The following is a 19,845-nucleotide window of genomic DNA, read 5'->3' on the forward strand; positions in this document are numbered from 1 at the left end:
TACTGGACAGATATCTTACTTCAGTGCTGTTTGTATACCGATGTTATAATCTGTAATTTAACCTCTTTTAATTGCAGTTAGCTTGAGAAGGAGAAACTGATATTAACAGCTGTTGTGGAAGAAAGCTATGCAAACAAACATATAACTCGCAGTGAGTTCCCATATGCACAAATCCATCATTGGTATAGTGAAAGAAAACACTTCCGTGCTGGAAGAAGAAATGCCGGTACCAAATACATCACGTTTAAAAAATAATACATTTTATTTCGATTGTTTCAATTAACTTTTAAAGTTGATTTTATATACCTTATGATCCGAACTACATTTTCGCCTTAAAAATTACAAGATGTGGCTTCTCAAATTAGCATTTGTTTGACGGCGGAATGTTGGTAGCGATACTACCGTAGCCACGTGTCCACGAGAGTGGGAAAACTGGTTCCCATTCGAAAATCATTTTGTCGATTTGTGGAACCATTAAATTATTTTTGAAATTTAAATGGCAGAAGTTCCAGAAAACAAAACCGGAGAAAGTGGATTTTTTGTCAGAAAGTTAGATATTGGATTGATATCACCTCTGACCCTGTACCAGAAAGAAGTCGGCAATGTTAGCTGTGTAGTATGGGACGCGGCGATAGTACTCGCGAAATATTTAGAAGTAGAAAATTTGCGGAATAAGTCGTGGCTTAAAGGTAGTTCAGTTGTAGAACTTGGTGCAGGTCTAGGATGCGTAGGGCTAACTGCTTCATGCCTCGGGTAAGATATTGGAACAATAAGCATGTTTCAAGGGAAAAAAGGTTCTACCGATGCTTGCCCCTACAAACTCAATGGGGTATGATTGTGTCATAGTTAAACAGCTGTGGCTATAGAATCTTCAGCGTTTACTAATTTACGGTACGTGTCTTGGTTACTAACTTACGTGTATAGCTGTTCGTATTTCGCCTGTTATGTGTATATGGAAGTTATAAGCTTTGTGTTCACAACTTGACACATTCGAAAAAATGCGTCACTCTCGCCCCCCTTAGACTGTATGTAATGATACATATTGCTGTCAACTTTTATAAACTACTTTTTTTTTTGTCTGTGGCTTGGTCATGCTTTCTACCTGCGGATCATTAGAAAAGGGCCGTATTTGGTACCTGTAAATTATAGTAACTTTGAACTCTCTGTGTTTTGTTATCCATAATTGTCAACTGTGTTACAGTTTAGCATGAATTCATTCCGCAGAATTCTCCATCGTTACTTACAGACCACTGAATCAATATTTTCATTACTTATTTACTTACTGTCGTGGCGTTATGAACCTCACTGTGTTTTCTTCTTCACCATTCTCCTCAATCACAAAATGGTCCAGATATCTTCCGCAGGATTTTATTCTCTGTGTAATTATCTATTCTCCATACTTTGTAGTAATAGAGGTCTGATTAGTTTCGCATTTACCCCTGTTCTGGTTCTTATTGATAAAATTTTGTATGACTGTAGTTTGTTGACTGAATATGATGCTCTCTGACGCCGCTTTTATCCTCAGCTCTATTATCGGTTTCCCGTCATTTTTGTTGTTTATTCCAACCCAATATGTGGTCATAAATCTGTATGGTTTTTCTGCTTTTTTGTGTTAATTCTTTCTGCCCTCTTTCCTTGCCATTTACCTCTAATCCAACTTACTTTGCTTTTTGAAATATGTTTTAACTAACCAGATAAAGTAATTGAATCGTGTTCCAGACATCATTACTGCCAGTATGATACTAGACACAGTAACTGTCAGTATGAGTCCATTTCATTGTTTTCAATTTACTGTAAGACAGTCAAACAATGTGTCTTAAATTTTATTGAAGTGTGGTACCACCACCACGACCACTGTTACACTATTCTAATACTGTTAAATTATTATTATTTGTTATTATTCAGGCTGTCTAACATATGTTCCAGTGCTCATGTAACTATGACTGACCTTCCTGAGATAATGCCATTAATGAGGCATAATATAGATGTCAACAGACATCTCTGGACACAAAGTGGTGGCAGCGCTACTGCTGAAATTTTGCGCTGGGGTGAAGAAGTCAGTGAGGTCAAGGAAATCAGTTTGTTACTCCTAGCAGATTGTGTTTACTATGAAGAGGTATGTGCACAAATCAATAATTCTAAATGAATTGGTGATATTTTTTAAGACTTGTTCTCTTTCAGCTTAAAAATAGTAATGTCCAAGTAAAATCTTTTATGTTTACATTGAAAAACACTTTTGATATGCACATTTCTGACAGATTTTGTGTAACAATGTCTGACTTAGATCTTGAGCTAATTTTCTAATAATGTGAAAGCGAATAATTCTAAAGTGTGTTTTAGTATAATTGAGATTTCAAGTATTTGCACCAAAACCAGTTGAAAGTGTTGGTGGTGTTTGTTTTTCGTGTTGTCTTCAATGCAAAGATGCATTTTATGCAGCTCTCCACTGCTGGGATTTGTTAGAAAAAGAATATTTGCATACTTTGAAAAACACATGGTTTATTAGGTACCAGTTCAACAGAAAGCACGTACATCATACAGAGAAACCACACACAGGTGCATATTACCAGCCACTGAACATAAAATAATGACTTTAGTTATTAAAGAACACCAAAGGTGTAAAATATGTTAACACTCTCCCTTATTAACTTGCAGAGTCCAGTCATATTACATATATACTGATATCTAATGGAAAACAAGTGGCTTTGTTAGTATATCAGCAAGTTGTTCTTCAGTGTCTACTTTTGCAACTGTGTTAACACCAGCACTAACTAGTTCAAGAACAAAGAAATTACTTATATGAATATGCTTCGTACTTCGGTGAAACTCAGAATTCTGGGCAAGCTGGATAGCAACTTCGTTGTCAACCTGCAGAACTGGTGTTGCCAACAATTTGTCCAATTCTGTCAGAAGCTTCTTGGTCCAGACAATTTCCCGAGCAGCTTCACTGGCAGCCACAACCTCAGCTTCAGTTGTGGTCATGGCAACAGAAGATAGCCTCTGACTAATCCAGGAGACAGGTGCCCGAGAATACAGGCAAAGAAAACCGGACAATGAGCGCCCAGAGCCACGATCATCACCATGGTCAGCATCACAACACCACTAAAACCTGCTTCTTAGAATTGTTTTTATATAAAAGTCCATAATTTGTTGTGCCTGTCGGGTATCGTAAGATTCTTTTAACTTCCACTACATCACGATCTGTTGGTTTTTCAAGATTTCTTGATACAACACTGACAGCATATGCAATGTCAGGACATGCCTCACATATCAGAAACATCAGTGCTCCAACAGCTTGCCTGTACAGAAATTGAGTTGCAAGGTCTTTCTTCTATATCATTGTCCTTTATAATGGGTGTAGTTACAGCCTTGCAGTTCATGTTGAAACACTCCAGTATTTTCTCTGTGTAATGAGTTTGACTTACACGTACAGTTCCACGTTCTTGTTGGTCAATTTCCAGACCTAAGAAAAATGATGCAGGCACTGAAGTAATTTTAGACTCTTCTCTTAAATCACTGACAATGTCTTCTAGCGAGCTGCAATCAGTCCATCAACATACAGCACAAGGAATATTTTCTTACAGCCTTTCTGTCTCATGAAAAGACAAGGATCAGCTTCATACCTCTGCAATCCCAATTTAGTGAGATGATTACTGAACTTCTCATTCCAGCAACACGGAGCCTGTTTCAGTCCGTATAAACTTTTCTTCAAGCGATATACTCTCCCGGACCCATTATCACATCCTTCAGGTTGTTGCATATAAATGGTTTCTTTTAAATCACCATAAAGAAAAGCAGTTGAAACATCAATTTGTAAAAGTTTCATTCTCTCACTTGCAGCAACACTTAGTAGTGCTCGAATGGTAGACACTCTGGCTACAGGATTGAACGTCTGGCCATAGTCAACTCCTCTGTGCTGCGAATAACCCTTAATCACCAATCTTGCCTTGAATTTATTGGCTGAGCCATCAGCATTTGTTTTAACTTTATACACCCATCTATTAGAAATGGCCCTCTTTCGATCTGGTAGGTCAACCAGATCTCGCGTTTTATTTTCTTGAAAAGCTTTTATTTCAGAATCCATGACTTAGGGGAATTTAAGGTGATGGGACCTGGATAAACTAAAAGAACCAGAGGTTGTACAGAGTTTCAAGGAGAGCATAAGGGAGCAATTGACAGGAATGGGGGAAAGAAATGCAATAGAAGAAGAATGGGTAGCTTTGAGGGATGAAGTAATGAAGGCAGCAGAGGATCAGTTAGGTAAAAGGACGAGGGCTAGTAGAAATCCTTGGGTAACAGAAGAAATATTGATTTTAATTGATGAAAGGAGAAAATATAAAAATGCAGTAAATGAAGCAGGTAAAAAGGAATACAAACTTCTCAAAAATGAGATCGACAGGAAGTGCAAAATGGCTAAGCAGGGATGGCTAGAGGACAAATACAAGGATGTAGAGGCTTATCTTACTAGGGGTAAAATAGATACTGCCTACGGGAAAATTAAAGAGACCTTTGGAGAAAAGAGAACCACTTGTGTGAGCATCAAGAGCTCAGATGGAAACCCAATTCTTAGCAAAGAAGGGAAAGCAGAAAGGTGGAAGGAGTATATAGAGGGTCTATACAAGGGTGATGTACTTGAGGACAATATTACGGAAATGGAAGAGGATGTTGATGAAGATGAAATGGGAGATACAATACTGTGTGAAGAGTTTGACAGAGCACTGAAAGACCTGAGTCAAAACAAGGCCCCGGGAGTAGACAACATTCCATTAGAACTACTGATGGCCTTGGGAGAGCCAGTCCTGACAAAACTCTACCATCTGGTGAGCAAGATGTATGAGACAGGCGAAATACCCTCAGACTTCAAGGAGAATATAATAATTCCAATCCCAAAGAAAGGAGGTGTTGACATATATGAAAATTACCGAACTATCAGTTTAATAAGTCACAGCTGCAAAATACTAATGCGAATTCTTTAGAGACAAATGGAAAAACTAGTAGAAGCCGACCTCGGGGAAGATCAGTTTGGATTCCGTAGAAATGTTGGAACACGTGAGGCAATACTGACCCTACGACTTATCTTAGAAGCTAGATTAAGGAAAGGCAAACTTTCGTTTCTAGCATTTGTAGACTTAGAGAAAGCTTTTGACAATGTTGACTGGAATACTCTCTTTCAAATTCTGAAGGTGGCAGGAAGCGAAAGGCTATTTACAATTAGTACAGAAACCAGATGGCAGTTATAAGAGTCGAAAGGGAAGCAGTGGTTGGGAAGGGAGTGAGACAGGGCTGTAGTCTCTCCCCGATGTTATTCAATCTGTATATTGAGCGAGCAGTGAATGAAACAAAAGAAAAATTCGGAGTAGGTATTAAAGTCCATGGAGAAAAAATAAAAACTTTGAGGTTCGCCGATGACATCGTAATTCTGTCAGAGACAGCAAAAGGACTTGGAAGAGCAGTTGAATGGAATGGATAGTGTCTTGAAAGGAGGATATAAGATGATCATCACAAAAGCAAAACGAGGATAATGGAATGTAGTCGAATTATGTCGGGTAATGCTGAGGGAATTAGATTAGGAAGTGAGACACTTAAAGTAGTAAAGGAGTTCTGCTATTTGGGGAGCAAAATAACTGATGATGGTCGAAGTAGAGGGGATATAAAATGTAGACTGGCAATGGGAAGGAAAGCGTTTCTGAAGAAGATAAATTTGTTAACATCAAGTATAGATTTAAGTGTCAGGAAGTCATTTCTGAAAGTATTTGTATGGAGTGTAGCCATGTATGGAAGTGAAACATGGACGATAAATAGTTTGGACAAGAAGAGAATAGAAGCTTTCGAAATGTGGTGCTACAGAAGAATGCTGAAGATTAGATGGATAGATCGCATAACTAATAAGGAAGTATTGAATCGGATTGGGGAGAGGAGAAGTTTGTGGCACAACTTGACCAGAAGAAGGGATCGGTTGGTAGGACAAGTTCTGAGGCATCAAGGGATCACCAATTTAGTATTGGAGGGCAGTATGGAGGGTAAAAATCATAGAGGGAGACCAATAGATCACTACACTAAGCAGATTCAGAAGGATGTAGGTTGCAGTAGGCACTGGGAGATGAAGAAGCTTGCACAGGATAGAGTAGCATGGAGAGCTGCATCAAACCAGTCTCAGGACTGAAGACAACAACAACAACAACAACTACTACTACTACTACTACTTCCTTCCAGAAATCGTTTTGAACAAACTTCATGGCATCGCTGAATGTTTCTGGTTCCTGGAAAGATAGTGAGAGGTGCATTACATAATCATTAAATTTTTGTGGAGGCATGAGGGTCACACACCGTTGGGTGGCTTGTGCAGTATAAATGTAGATGTAGATGTAAATGTAGATGTGGTGAAGCTTCTCCACTTGTCTTCCTGATCTTCCTCCTGAGGGTCTTCATATATATATATATATATATATATATATATATATATATATATACAAAGATTCCAAGACTTACCAAGCGGGAAAGCGCCGGCAGACAGGCACATGAACAAAACACACAAACACACACACAGAATTACGAGCTTTCGCAACTGGCAGTTGCTTCGTCAGGAAGGAAGGAAGGAGAGGGAAAAATGAAAGGATGTGGGTTTTAAGGGAGAGGGTAAGGAGTCATTCCAATCCCGGGAGCGGAAAGACTTCCCTTAGGGGAAAAAAAGGACAAGTGTACACTCGCGCGCCCACACACACACACACACACACACACACACACACACACACACACATATCCATCCGCACATGTGTGTGTGTGCGCGAGTGTACACTTGTCCTTTTTTTCCCCTAGGGGAAGTCTTTCCGCTCCCGGGATTGGAATGACTCCTTACCCTCTCCCTTAAAACCCACATCCTTTCATTTTTCCCTCTCCTTCCTTCCTTCCTGACGAAGCAACTGCCAGTTGCGAAAGCTCGTAATTCTGTGTGTGTGATTGTGTGTTTTGTTCATGTGCCTGTCTGCCGGCACTTTCCCGCTTGGTAAGTCTTGGAATCTTTGTTTTTAATATATTTTTCCCATGTGGAAGTTTCTTTATATATATATATATATATATATATATATATATATATATATATATATATATATATAAGGAACTGCCATCCTCTTCACTCTCGCTATCAGTACCATACTGGTCTTCAGCCTGGGGTGCTGGATCCTGATGTTTGAAAACATTCACTGGAAGAGTTGAACTTTTCGCATTCTTCAGTTGTCTCTCCTCAAAGATATCTCGTGACCTAATGAGTTTGCACAATTCTCCACAATAAATTCTGTAACCATCATTGATCATATCCAATAAGGACACCTTTCAGTGCTTTTCGGTCCATTTTCCTTCTCTGTTGTTTTGGAATATGAACATAACAGGTGGAGCTTATCACCTGCATATGATTCAGTCTTGGCTTCTTTCCATACCACAGTTCATATGGAAATGTTCCTGTAATACTGGAAGGCCCTGTTCGGTTCAGAATGTAGGTTGCAGTGTTCACCATCTCTCCCCAAAGTTTCTGTGGAATGTTTCCGTGTGCATGCATTATGGCTCTGGCAGTTTCCATAGCTGTGCAGTTCTCTCTTTCACTGCACCCATTTTGTTCTGGAGTGTATGGCATCGTGAGGTGTTGAAGGATACCCTCTTTGTGAAGAATCTCTCTTGCTTGTTTGTTGTCAAATTCTGTCCCATTATCACTCAGAAGTTCCTTGATGGTATGTCCAGCAGCTTTTGCTTCAGCTTTGAACTGCTTTAACTTTTCTGCCACTCTAGACTTTTCTTGTATGAAATATGTTGCCCTAAACTTTGTACAATCATCTTTGAAAAGAACAAAATACCAGTGCCCTGACACAGAAGGTACTTGAAACGGGACTACATACATCAGTGTAAATAAGCTCACTTGGTTCTGCTGTCTTCTTTCTGGTGCCAAATGGTAAACGATGAGCCTTGCCATAAATACAACCTTCACAAAGTTCACTGTCCATTTCCACCTCAATATTTAACTCACTATGAAGTACAGACTTCACATGTCGCTTGTTCTGGTGTCCAAATCTTTCATGATAAAGCTGCAACATATCTTTGCTAGTGGCATTAACTTCACTGAGGGAGGGAGGTTTCACATTTCTTACAGCAAGTTTAAAAAGGCCTCGAAAGCAATCATGGACACCAACCAATCTAGTGACATTATCAATCTTAAGATGACAAATTTCTGCGGTTGATGTGAATTTACGTTCTGGATGTTTATCCTGTGCTGCAAGAACAGAGAATAGATTCTTGTTAATCTGAGGTACATATCATACATCTGTCAAGGTAATTCTCTTCCAGTTTCCTCCAAATGCTGCTGCAATGTCTATTGAAGCTTTTCCAGTTGCTTCAATTATGTCACCATTAACTGTAGTAATTGAGGGTTTGGTTAGAAAAGACAAATGTCTTGAAACAATTCCTATCATTTGTAATATGACTTGTTACACCATTGTCTAAATACCAGTCCTCATTTCTACATTCAGAGTTCATCAAAGATGTCACAGCAAGAAGTAGCAAATTTGTATCTGTGGTAGCTGGTTCTGGAGGTTTGCCATCAGCTGCCCACTTTCTGCACACTTTAATTGTATGGTTGGGTTTCTTGCAGTAATTACATATTGATTTCTTTTTCTTCTTTCTCTTCGTTGCATTTACTTGCTGAAATGACAGCCTCGATGAGCCTGTAGTCAGGGCTTCTTGTTCACTAAAATCATACTCCTTTATACTTAAAGCTTTTTCATATGCACACAATTGATTTGTTAAATTATCAATTGTTCTGTCATCTCTAGACATTAGCATCCAACTAGATTTAAATAAGTCTTCTGGTAGTGTACCTAATATTTTACAAATCAAAAAGAAATCAGGCATTTCTGAATTATTTACAATATCTTTAACCATTTCCTGTTTCAGTTCAGTCCACAAATTTTTCCGTTTGGAAATGTGTGTCGCAGTGTCGTTTTCAGGAGCCTTTTTGTAACTAAAGAACTGCAAACAAAGTTTGTAAACTTTGCGTTCAGACACACCAACAAATATTTTGAGTAATTCTGTCCACATGTCACATGCTGTAGTTAGACGCATTATTTTCTGCAAAGTTTATTCAGACATATTTGTAGTCAAAACAGGTAGAGCATTGATGTCTGCTTTGTTAAAACCTTCTAATGCACTTTTGTAGAGCACCCTTTGTTCAACGGTAGCACTTTCTGAGAGAATACTAGGTTTCACAAACCTGCCTTACACGACAGCAAGTGTGCCAGGAATTCCTTGCAGACAAATACTTACTTTGTAGTTCCAGGTGTTCCAATTTGTTTTGCCTTCCAGAAGTCCAATGTTGATAATTTTCGTTGAATCCATTGTTGGTTGTGTGGAATTCACTTCAAAAAGTCTTCTTGGAGATAACTTTAAAAAAAAACCTTTTGTACAGAGTTAAGTTATTATTTTTGTGCAAGTGTCCTTTTAACATGCACCTGGGGCCATAACCTGCTGAGATTTTGTTAGAAAATGAATATTTGCATACTTTGAAATACACGTTGTTTATTAGGTACCGGTTCAACACAAAGCATGTACAACAACAACATCAAGAGAAACCACAAATAGGTGCATATTACCAACCACTGAACATCAAAGCCTGTCACTATAGTCAATCCTTCATCGGTCCATAAAATTTTGCCCCCCCCCCCCCCAAAAAAAAAAAAACACACACACTCTTCCCTCAATTACCAAATTAAGTATTGTTCAATGATGTCTCAGGCTGTGTCCAACCAATGTTATCCAGAATTTTACTCAAGTTACGCCAGAAACGACATTTCTTTCTGATTTGGTGTGGTACTTCAATTTCAGCATTGAATATCTAACAGCATATTTCAAAAGCTTATATTATCTTTTGTGTGTTGTTTATTATCCATGTGCCACTTCCATATAAAGCTGCGCATAAGGGACAGTTACTTGAGAAAACATTTAAATTTATCTTTCACAGAAAAGCACCTCATGTTTTCAGTCTGCACTTTATGTAGTTTCTAATTCAACCATTGACTGTTAGTTCAATACCCAGATAGAAAGCTTAGTGCACTACTTTGTGTTTCATGTCTTGGCTAATTCCCTCAGCATTGCCTTATTAAAAATAAGTGCACACCATTAACTTTCTTATAGCCTGTCTATCCCATATAGCCAACCTTAGAAGTCCTTTGTTGTCTCTGACAGAATCACTCTGTCATTGATAAACCTTCAAACTTTCATTTTTCTCCTTGAACTTAAATTGCCTCTTGAAATTTTTCCTTAATTTCCTGTGTTGCTTACTCATTGTACAGCTTGTATAACGTGGACGATAGGTTACAACGTTGTCTCGTTCCTTTCTCTATTGTTGACTTCCTTCCATATTCTTTGACTCCTATAAGTATTGTCTTTATTTATTTATTCATTCATTCATTCATTCATTCATTGACCATTTGGTACAATAGTATTGGCCACATCAAAAATGGACAAAAATTGTATTTGTATATAACATTTACAAAATAGGATAGGATATGGTGGGCAATCGGCCATGACCAAGTCAAAGGAACCATCCAAGCAGTCACCTTTGCGACAAGGAGGAACCATGGAAAAATCAAGTCATGGTGGCTGGACGGGGATACAAACCCTAGTCCTCTTGTATACAAGTCCAGTACATTAAGAGTAGAGTAGCCACCTCAGTCGGTACATGATTGGAATGGAATAACAAAATGCATTGTCTACATTATAAGTGCAATATGCACAATAAGTAAGTGAATGAAATTTTGATAATAAAAACTCTGAAAAAGTGAAAACACGTGAATAAATTACGTGCTACTACATAAAAGTGTAAAATGCACAATAATAATGTACAGAAAGTTCTGGTTGAAAATAGCAAATTATGTAGGAATAAAGGAGACAACTTACTGAAAGGCAGAAGTGCTGAATCATCAATAGGCACACAGACAAAAGTTAGAGCTCAGCCAGCTTTCAGAATGCACTTCCTTTTTCTAGCTGTAGGGGGAAAAACAAGCATTACACACACACACTTGTCTCCGTATATTGTAAAGAGCTGGTAAAGCTTCCTACCTTTTGTTTGTGTGCCTTTCACTGAATCATCTTTTATTCCTAAGTAATTTGTAAAATGCAGACTAAGTCAACCAGTGAGGTAGGTAAATCACGACTCTGATTAAAAGCACCTCTCAGAAAATAATACACACAAGCACATTATAGAGCACTGCTAAAAGATATTAAGCACGAGCACATGAAACCCTGCTTACACTAAAATAGTCACAATTACGTTAGCACCATTTCCTTTCTCGTTGGAGGTGTGTCGCACTCCATTTGAAACAGAGCAAACAGAAGACCAACAGCCGAACCATTCTTTGCAAAGACAAACACATTACTGATAGTGCATCGGTTGACAGAATCGGAAGAACCCAACAATGAATGAAGGCGTAGTTATCCAATAAGTTAACATTCATTTACACTGTAAAAGCAGTTCTCAAAAAGAAATGGTTTTAACTATTATTTAAAAACCCTTACCTTCTCCAACCTTGAAACGTATGTTGACAGCACAGTATACAGCCTGAAACCAAAGTGGTTCACATGTTTCTGAGAGCTGGTTGTACTAACTTGTTCTGTATGGAGGGGCCCACACATTATAACTCTGGTAATCATAGTTCACTAGCAGGTCACAAAGTGTAGCCCATGTCGTCAGCACACATTTGTATATGTTCAATGGTAAGCAAACACAACCTTTAAATAGGGGCTTGAAGTGAGTGCTAGCTGAGTTATGTGACAAGAGCCAAATAGCCCTTTTCTGTAATGTAAAAATTTCCTTTGGGTGGCTACTAACTTTACCCCAGAAAACTATCCCGTAAGATACAGGGAAACTGAAAGTAACCAAAATAATCCATTCTAGCAATACCTGGGGATCAAACTTCAGAAATAATTCTCAGAGCAAAGCATGCAGATCTCAATTTCTAGGCGAGATTAGTTACAGGCCTTTAAAGTTTGTGTTCGTCAGCGTGCATTCCTTAAGTTTTGTACACCTTCTAACTCGTTTCTGTCCAGTACCAGATGGAGACCTAGGTTTTAACTTTTCTTCCCAAAGTGTATATAGTTTGTTTTCTTCAGATTTATTGTCAACCTTTTGGTATTGAACCAAGAATGCAAGGACTTCCAGTTGCGATGGACAGAGGTCCGTCATTTGCAAACAACAAGATCTTGGCAGCAATGTCTGAGATGTGTATATCTTTTATAAAGTAAGGAACAGTAGGTGACATAACACACTTCATTGGGGTACACCTGTTTTGACTTTTATTACATCAGATACTTGTCTGATTTTATGATTAGCATGAGTTGATGTGGGCTCCACAACCTGTAATCTACACTGCAAATATGATTGAATCCACATCTGTTCTATTCCTTTCATCCCCATTACATCAAACTTATCTCAAAGGATTTCATGACTAACCATGCCAAACATGATAGAAAAAAATCTAAATTAACTCTGTCAACACTGTTGTTGTTATCCAAATTACTATTTTGTCAGTGTAATCATTTCACTTTTTCTGTACTTCTGCCAGTTCGAAAGCCATGCTTGTTATCATCCAATAGACTGTAGTCATCTAAGTACTTGATGACTAGTTGTTTCTTTACTCCCTCCATAACTTTAGAGAATGCCAAGTGGAGTGGAAAATGGGTCAGTAATTTTCAACTTTATGCCTATTTGCACACGAGTAAAGGTATCGCTTTTGATATTTTTAATGGGAATATTCAATCTTATTCTCTAGGGCTGGTACAGAACCATTTGCTCCCTGTATTTTATTTCTGATTGTCCTGCAGATCAGCTTACATCAGCTGTTCCATTGTTCTGGAAATGATTCATTTTAATATTTAGCAATCATGACTTACTAAACTGATTGTTGTAGAAAGAGACCTCAACCACACACACCCAAATGCACATTGCCACAAGCACGGTGTTACTGACTATTGAGTACCGATTTTTAGAGAGCAGTTGCCTGGGCTAATGGATGAGTAGAGGAGGGTACGGGAAGACACACGAAGCAAGGAGAGATTAGTGTTGGGCAAGAGTGGGAAAGATGAATACTCAGCAGCTTCACAACAAAATGAAGGGAGTTATGAGGGGGTTGCGCATGCAAGAAATATAGAAACGGGAAGGTGGAAATTTGGTTGGGGGGGGGGGGGGGGGGGTCAGTACACAGCCTGGATGAGAATGGAGTGGTATGAACAGCAATAGAAGAGGATAAGAAAAAGTTAAAGGGAGGCAGTGGGTAGCAGAGGTTTAGGCCAGGGAAATTACAAGTATGTAGAATTCAGAGGAGACACACTTCCTGCCCGTGTAGCTCACAGAAACTTATCTTATGCAGGAAGGGGGTATCCAGATGACATGCATAGCAAATCAGCTGTTGAAAAGTTGTATGTGCTGTGCCATGTAGCATGTTCGGCAATTGGATGATACAGTTTGCGATTGGCCGCAGTTTGGTGATACCCATTTAGGCAAGTAGACAGTTTGTGACCTGTTGCGCCCATGTTGCATGGTGCACAGTAATTATTGCAGCCAGGGGCAGCTCATTCTAAAGGGCCACACAGTATGTGACATGATTTTGGCATAGTACGACTGACAGAAACCCAATGTAATCAGACCCAGTTCTCTCTGTTGCCGACTCATCACACAGTGTATCATTCTGCAGTGACAAACCAGTTTTTCTTTACCCTTCCCATTCACCTAAAGCCAAGAGTCAGTGGAAGGTGGACCATAGCCCTGTACTCCCTCCATGCTCCTGGTCCACAGTCACAGTGACGTGAGCAAGCAGTTTCACCTTCTCCATCATGCTCCGTGCCGAAGCATAGCTGTGGGCCAGCAAACACGGGCCCCATTGGACAGGTCGTTGCACATGTACTTCTCTTTCCCTACACCACAGCCGTGCCATGGGGCTATTGACAAACAGCCCTTACTCCCCCCCACACCCCCAGCTCCTAAAAGTACAGTCCCAGTAACATAACCAAGCTGTTTACCTTCCTCCAGCTAAGCTTTGAGCCTCCTCAATTGGGCCCGGTGGATGGACCATCTCACCCATACCCTTCTTTCCCCGAACCCTGCTGTCTCAGCTGCATTGCCATACCCACCCACCCACCCACCTGCCCACAAGTCTTCGCAATGTTTGGGGCCAGACACCTTGGACCCACAGCTCCAGACTGTAGTTGCTGTCACATGCCTTGTTGCATTCCTCCCCCTCCCCGTCCCCCTCTGCCCTACTGCCATTCATCAACAGGAAATGTGGAAAACATCAAACAAGGCCATCTTTCAGTGTGCTGGAGCTGTTTGGTTGAAACTCGAGTGTTTGCTCAGTGACAACTTTAAAACAAATATAAAAGAGAGTTTGCTTAAAACGCCCTTTCGTTTATTAAGTATAGAAGAGAAGCTGGAAATCAGAGAGTTAGATGCACATCAACCAATAGATTTCATGGTTCTGTAACTTAGTTAACAGTTAGTGAAGAAAAGCAAAAATTATTTTGTTTCTGTTGTGTGTTTTTGGTTGTGAAGGGTTGTGGACAATAGGCACTAAGAAACAAGAAGAAAGTGGACTACATTAATAATGTAAATACAAAATGTTTGGCACAATTAGCATTGCTGCTCAAATTGATTCAGCATACAAAATGGCAGATCAGAACCATAATGAATTAGTTACAAAGAATAGATGTGTATTTAACAGAAGAGTAGAGTGGTTAATGTTTTGTGGAACTCGTGAGCCAGCACAAAACACTCACAATGATGAAAGTGTCAGCAAGCTGTAGCAATTTCTTAGATTTGTTACCTTTTCTAGGAAATCTTGACTTCATGTTAGATGAACCCTTAAGCAGTTATAGAACTAGCGTATGCACATGTACATCACACATCGTACGCAATGAACTTTTATACTTTATGTACCAAGTTTATGTTGAAGAACTGATTAAAGACATTAATGCTGCCACATTTGTTTCTGTGCAGGCAAATGAAACAACAGATGATATATGCAGAAGTCAATTTGTCATACTGTGGTATATTAAGGGAAGCAAACCTGTTGATTCTTTCCTTTGAAAATGTTAATGATAGGACAGCATATGGGCTTAGTGAGGTCCAAAAAAGAAGTCTGGAACCTTTCAGTGTTTAAGAAAAACTCATTGCTCAGGCATACAGTGGTGCCCCAGTAATGAATGGTAGTTATGGTGGCGTACAGACTCCAATGTGGAGTACTTTCCCATATGTCAAGTATGTCCACTGTTGTGCATACCAAATGAATTTGGTTAGTAAGAATGCTCGTGATAAAAAAATAGTCTCTCAGGTTTGTAGTATAATGTGGTGAAAAAATGATTTTTGCATGGTGAAGTTTGGGATGTGTATCGTTGCTTTACGCAAGAAAACAGAATACCACATCATATTAAGGATATCCTCCACCAAATAAACAATATGTACCTTGTGTAATCCGGAGTGCTGCTTCTTAATGCTGCCATAAGTTCACCTTGATGTTACTGCATTGCCACTCAGGAATTGTGCAATGGCAGGAATAAGCTCCAGGAATTTGTTTCCACAGAGAGTTTTATTTTGCACACTAGATGTTGGGTGGCGAATTACATATAAAATTGACTTAACACTGTCTCATGACTGATGTAAAAGTGAACTCCAACAGAGATATGTGGCTTACAAATTGCCTCTATTTATATGATTTTAAACAATTACTGATATTGACATGTTGAAAAATTTGGTCTACTGCCGGATGTTTGTGTCCCTCCGGCACAATATTTCAACCACGTAACTCGTTGCCTTCTTCAGGTGCTAACTGATACTGCGGTACTGGAGGATATCGTCCAGTATTTATGCTCAGAGGGCGCTGGGTGCTCTCTCTGCCATCTGCACCCGCCTGGCGCTGCCTGTAATGTTTTCTCTCTTCCCTGGTGCTCCCTCGGACGTCCGCGCCCAGCTCGTCCACCATCTGTGGTCGTGGCAGTTTTCTGGCATTCTGTTCGTGGTCCGCGCCCGCTTGGCACTGCTCCTGAGGTGTTGGCACTTCCCTGGTGCTTCCACGGATATCCGTGCTCGCCTCGTCCACCGTGTGCAGTCGTGGCGGCTGTCAGGCCCGTCCTGTGTCGGGCGTTGCGTTCGCGGTCCGCACCCGCAATTTTTCCACATGTCAAGATCTCGCCGGGAAAGCCTGAACAGTTAATTACTGGCATTGTTAGATAATACAATTTGTAGGTTCAACAATTAAAACTTTTATGTACATCTTCCCAAATTACGTAGAATTTACATGAAATAAGTGAATAATTTCGTACAAAGACAGGAAAGAATCTGTTTCTATTAAGACTATAAATTACAGGTTTTATCATTACAACAATGTTGTTGTTGTCTTCAGTCCTGAGACTGGTTTGGTGCAGCTCTTTCTGCTGCTCTATCCTGTGCAAGCTTCTTCATCTCCCAGTACCTACTGCAACCTACATCCTTCTGAATCTTGTTTAGTGTATTCATCTCTTGGTCTCCCTCTACGATTTTTACCCACCACGCTGCCCTCCAGTACTAAATTGGTGATCCCTTTATGCCTCAGAACATGTCCTACCAAACGATCCCTTCTTCTAGTCAAGTTGTACCACAAACTTCTCCCTTATCCTATTCAATACCTCCTCATTAGTTATGTGATCTACCCATCTAATCTTAAACATTCTTCTGTAGCACCACATTTCGAAAGCTTCTATTCTCTTCTTGTCCAAACTAGGTATAGTCCATGTTTCACTTCCATACATGGCTACATTCCATACAAATACTTCCAGAAACGACTTCCTGACACTTAAATCTATACTCAGTGTTAACAAATTTCTCTTCTTCAGAAACTCTTTCCTTGCCATTGCCAGTCTACATTTTATATCCCCTCTACTTCGACCATCATCACTTATTTTGCTCCCCAAATAGCAGAACTCCTTTACTACTTTAAGTGTCTCACTTCCTAATCTAATTCCCTCAGCATTTCCCGATTTAATTAGACTACATTCCATTATCCTCGTTTTGCTTTAGTTGATGTTCATCTTATATCCACCATTAGACACTATCCATTCCGTTAAACTGCTCTTCCAAGTCCTTTGCTGTCTCTGACAGAATTACAATGTCATCGTTGAACCTCAAAGTTTTTATTTCTTCTCCATAGATTTTAATACCTACTCCAAATTTTTCTTTTGTTTCTTTTACTGCTTGCTCAATATACAGATTGAACAACATCGGCGACAGGCTACAACCCTTTCTCACTCCCTTCCCAACCGCTGCTTTCCTTTCATGCCCCTTGACTCTTATAACTGCCATCTGGTTTCTGTACTAATTGTAAATATCTTTTCGCTCCCTGTATTTTATAGCCCTGCCACCTTCAGAATTTGAAAGAGAGTATTCCAGTCAACATTGTCAAAAGCTTTCTCTAAGTCTACAAATGCTAGGAACGTAGGTTTGCCTTTCCTTAATCTAGCTTCTAAGATAAGTCGTAGGGTAAGTATTGCCTCACGTGTTCCAATATTTCTACGGAATCCAAAGTGATCTTCCCCGAGGTCGGCTTCTGCCAGTTTTTCCATTCGTCTGTAAAGAATTCGCATTAGTATTTTGCATCTGTGACTTATTAAACTGATAGTTCGGTAATTTTCATATATGTCAACACCTCCTTTCTTTGGGATTGGAATTATTATATTCTCCTTGAAGTCTGAGGGTATTTCGCCTGTCTCATACATCTTGCTCACCAGATGGTAGAGTTTTGTCAGGACTGGCTCTCCCAAGGCCATCAGTAGTTCTAATGGAATGTTGTCTACTCCCGGGGCCTTGTTTTGACTCAGGTCTTTCAGTGCTCTGTCAAACTCTTCACACAGTATTGTATCTCCCATTTCATCTTCATCAACATCCTCTTCCATTTCCGTAATATTGTCCTCAAGTACATCACCCTTGTATAGACCCTCTATATACTCCTTCCACCTTTCTGCTTTCCCTTCTTTGCTTAGAACTTGGTTTACATCTGAGCTCTTGATATTCATCCAAGTGGTTCTCTTTTCTCCAAAGGTCTCTTTACTTTTCCTGTAGGCAGTATCTATCTTACCCCTAGTAAGATAAGCCTCTACATCCTTACATTTGTCCTCTAGCCATCCCTGCTTAGCCATTTTGCACTTCCTGTCGATCTCATTTTTGAGACATTTGTATTCCTTTATGCCTGCTTCATTTACTGCATTTTTATATTTTCTCCTTTCATCAATTAAATTCAATATTTCTTCTGTTACCCAAGGATTTCTACTAGCCCTCGTCTTTTTACCTACTTGATCCTCTGCTGCCTTCACTACTTCATCTCTCAAAGCTACCCATTCTTCTACTACTGTATTTCTTTCCCCCATTCCTGTCAATTGTTTCCTTATGCTCTCCCTGAAACTCTGTACAACCTCTGGTTCTTGTAGTTTATCCAGGTCCCATCCCCTTAAATTCCCACCTTTTTGCAGTCTCTTCAGTTTTAATCTACATTTCATAACCAATAGATTCTGGTCAAAGTCCACATCTGCCCCTGGAAATGTCTTACAATTTAAAATCTGGTTCCTAAATCTCTGTCTTACCATTATATAAATCTATCTGAAACCTGTCAGTATCTCCAGGCTTCTTCCATGTACACAACCTTCTTTTATGATTCTTGAACCAAGTGTTAGCTATGATTAAGTTGTGCTCCGTGCAGAATTCTGTCAGGCGGCTTCCTCTCTCATTTCTTAGCCCCAATCCATATTCACCTACTGCATTTCCTTCTCTCCCTTTTCGTACTACCGAATACCAGTCACCCATGACTACTAAATTTTCGTCTCCCTTCACTATCTGAATAATTTCTTTTATTTAATCTCACATTTCTTCAATTTCTTCGTCATCTGCACAGCTAGGTGGCATATAAACTTGTACTACTGTAGTAGGCGTGGGTTTCGTGTCTATCTTGGCCACAATAATGCATTCACTATGCTGTTTGTAGTAGCTTACCTGCACTCCTATTTTTTTATTCATTATTAAACATGCTCCTGCATTACCCCTATTTGATTTTGTATTTATGACCTGACCAAAAGTCTTGTTCCTCCTGCCACTGAACTTCACTAATTCCCACTATATCTAACCTTAACCTATCCATTTCCCTTTTTAAATTTTCTAACCTACCTGCCGGATTAAGTGATCTGACATTCCACGCTACGATCCGTAGAACGCCAGTTTTCTTTTTCCTGATAACAATGTCCTCCTGAGTAGTTCCCACCCGGAGATCCGAATGGGGGACTATTTTACCCAAGAGGACGCCATCATCATTTAACCATACAGTAAAGCTGCATGTCCTCGGGAAAAATTACAACGATATATTTAATTAATTTCCAAATATCATTCTGCTTACTTAAAGGATAATCATCTTATCAGTTTCAGGTGAACAGAGGGATTACTTTTATTGAATGAAAGGTCGGGATTCAATGAATTAAATTTTGTACAAATAAAACTTTACATTTCTATAGAGTTGTAATTACAATTCCATTAACTAACACAAATTAAAATGTTAGTATGCCTAATTATGGCTGAAAAATTATCATGTCATATTTCCAATACAAATACAGTTTGTTTTTAGTTTGAAAACATAAAAATAGCTGTCTTTTATTGACTAAAAATATCAGGACTTTAATCGTTAATTATTTCGTAATTATAACAGTAATTTTATTCCTACCATGTGGCTGACGTTTCTATAATGTACAAATTGTGATGGTGTATCAGCTTTTAACTCAACATGTTTCCCTCAATCTGCATGT

The 19,845-nt window shown here is 39.3% G+C and overlaps 1 protein-coding gene across 1 annotated transcript in view; it reads left to right on the forward strand.

The window, feature by feature from the left end:
* The first annotated feature begins 385 nt into the window (after positions 1-385).
* LOC126276449 (protein N-lysine methyltransferase METTL21D-like) overlaps positions 386-19,845 on the forward strand; it is a 30,062-nt gene continuing 10,602 nt past the window's right edge. The window contains exons 1-2 of the mRNA XM_049977277.1: positions 386-753; positions 1,927-2,116. Coding sequence (XP_049833234.1) covers positions 497-753; positions 1,927-2,116 — 447 coding nt within the window. The 5' untranslated portion in view covers positions 386-496. The remainder of the gene's footprint in view (positions 754-1,926; positions 2,117-19,845) is intronic.

The sequence above is a fragment of the Schistocerca gregaria genome, chromosome 1, assembly GCF_023897955.1.
Source record: "Schistocerca gregaria isolate iqSchGreg1 chromosome 1, iqSchGreg1.2, whole genome shotgun sequence".
NCBI lineage: Eukaryota > Metazoa > Arthropoda > Insecta > Orthoptera > Acrididae > Schistocerca > Schistocerca gregaria.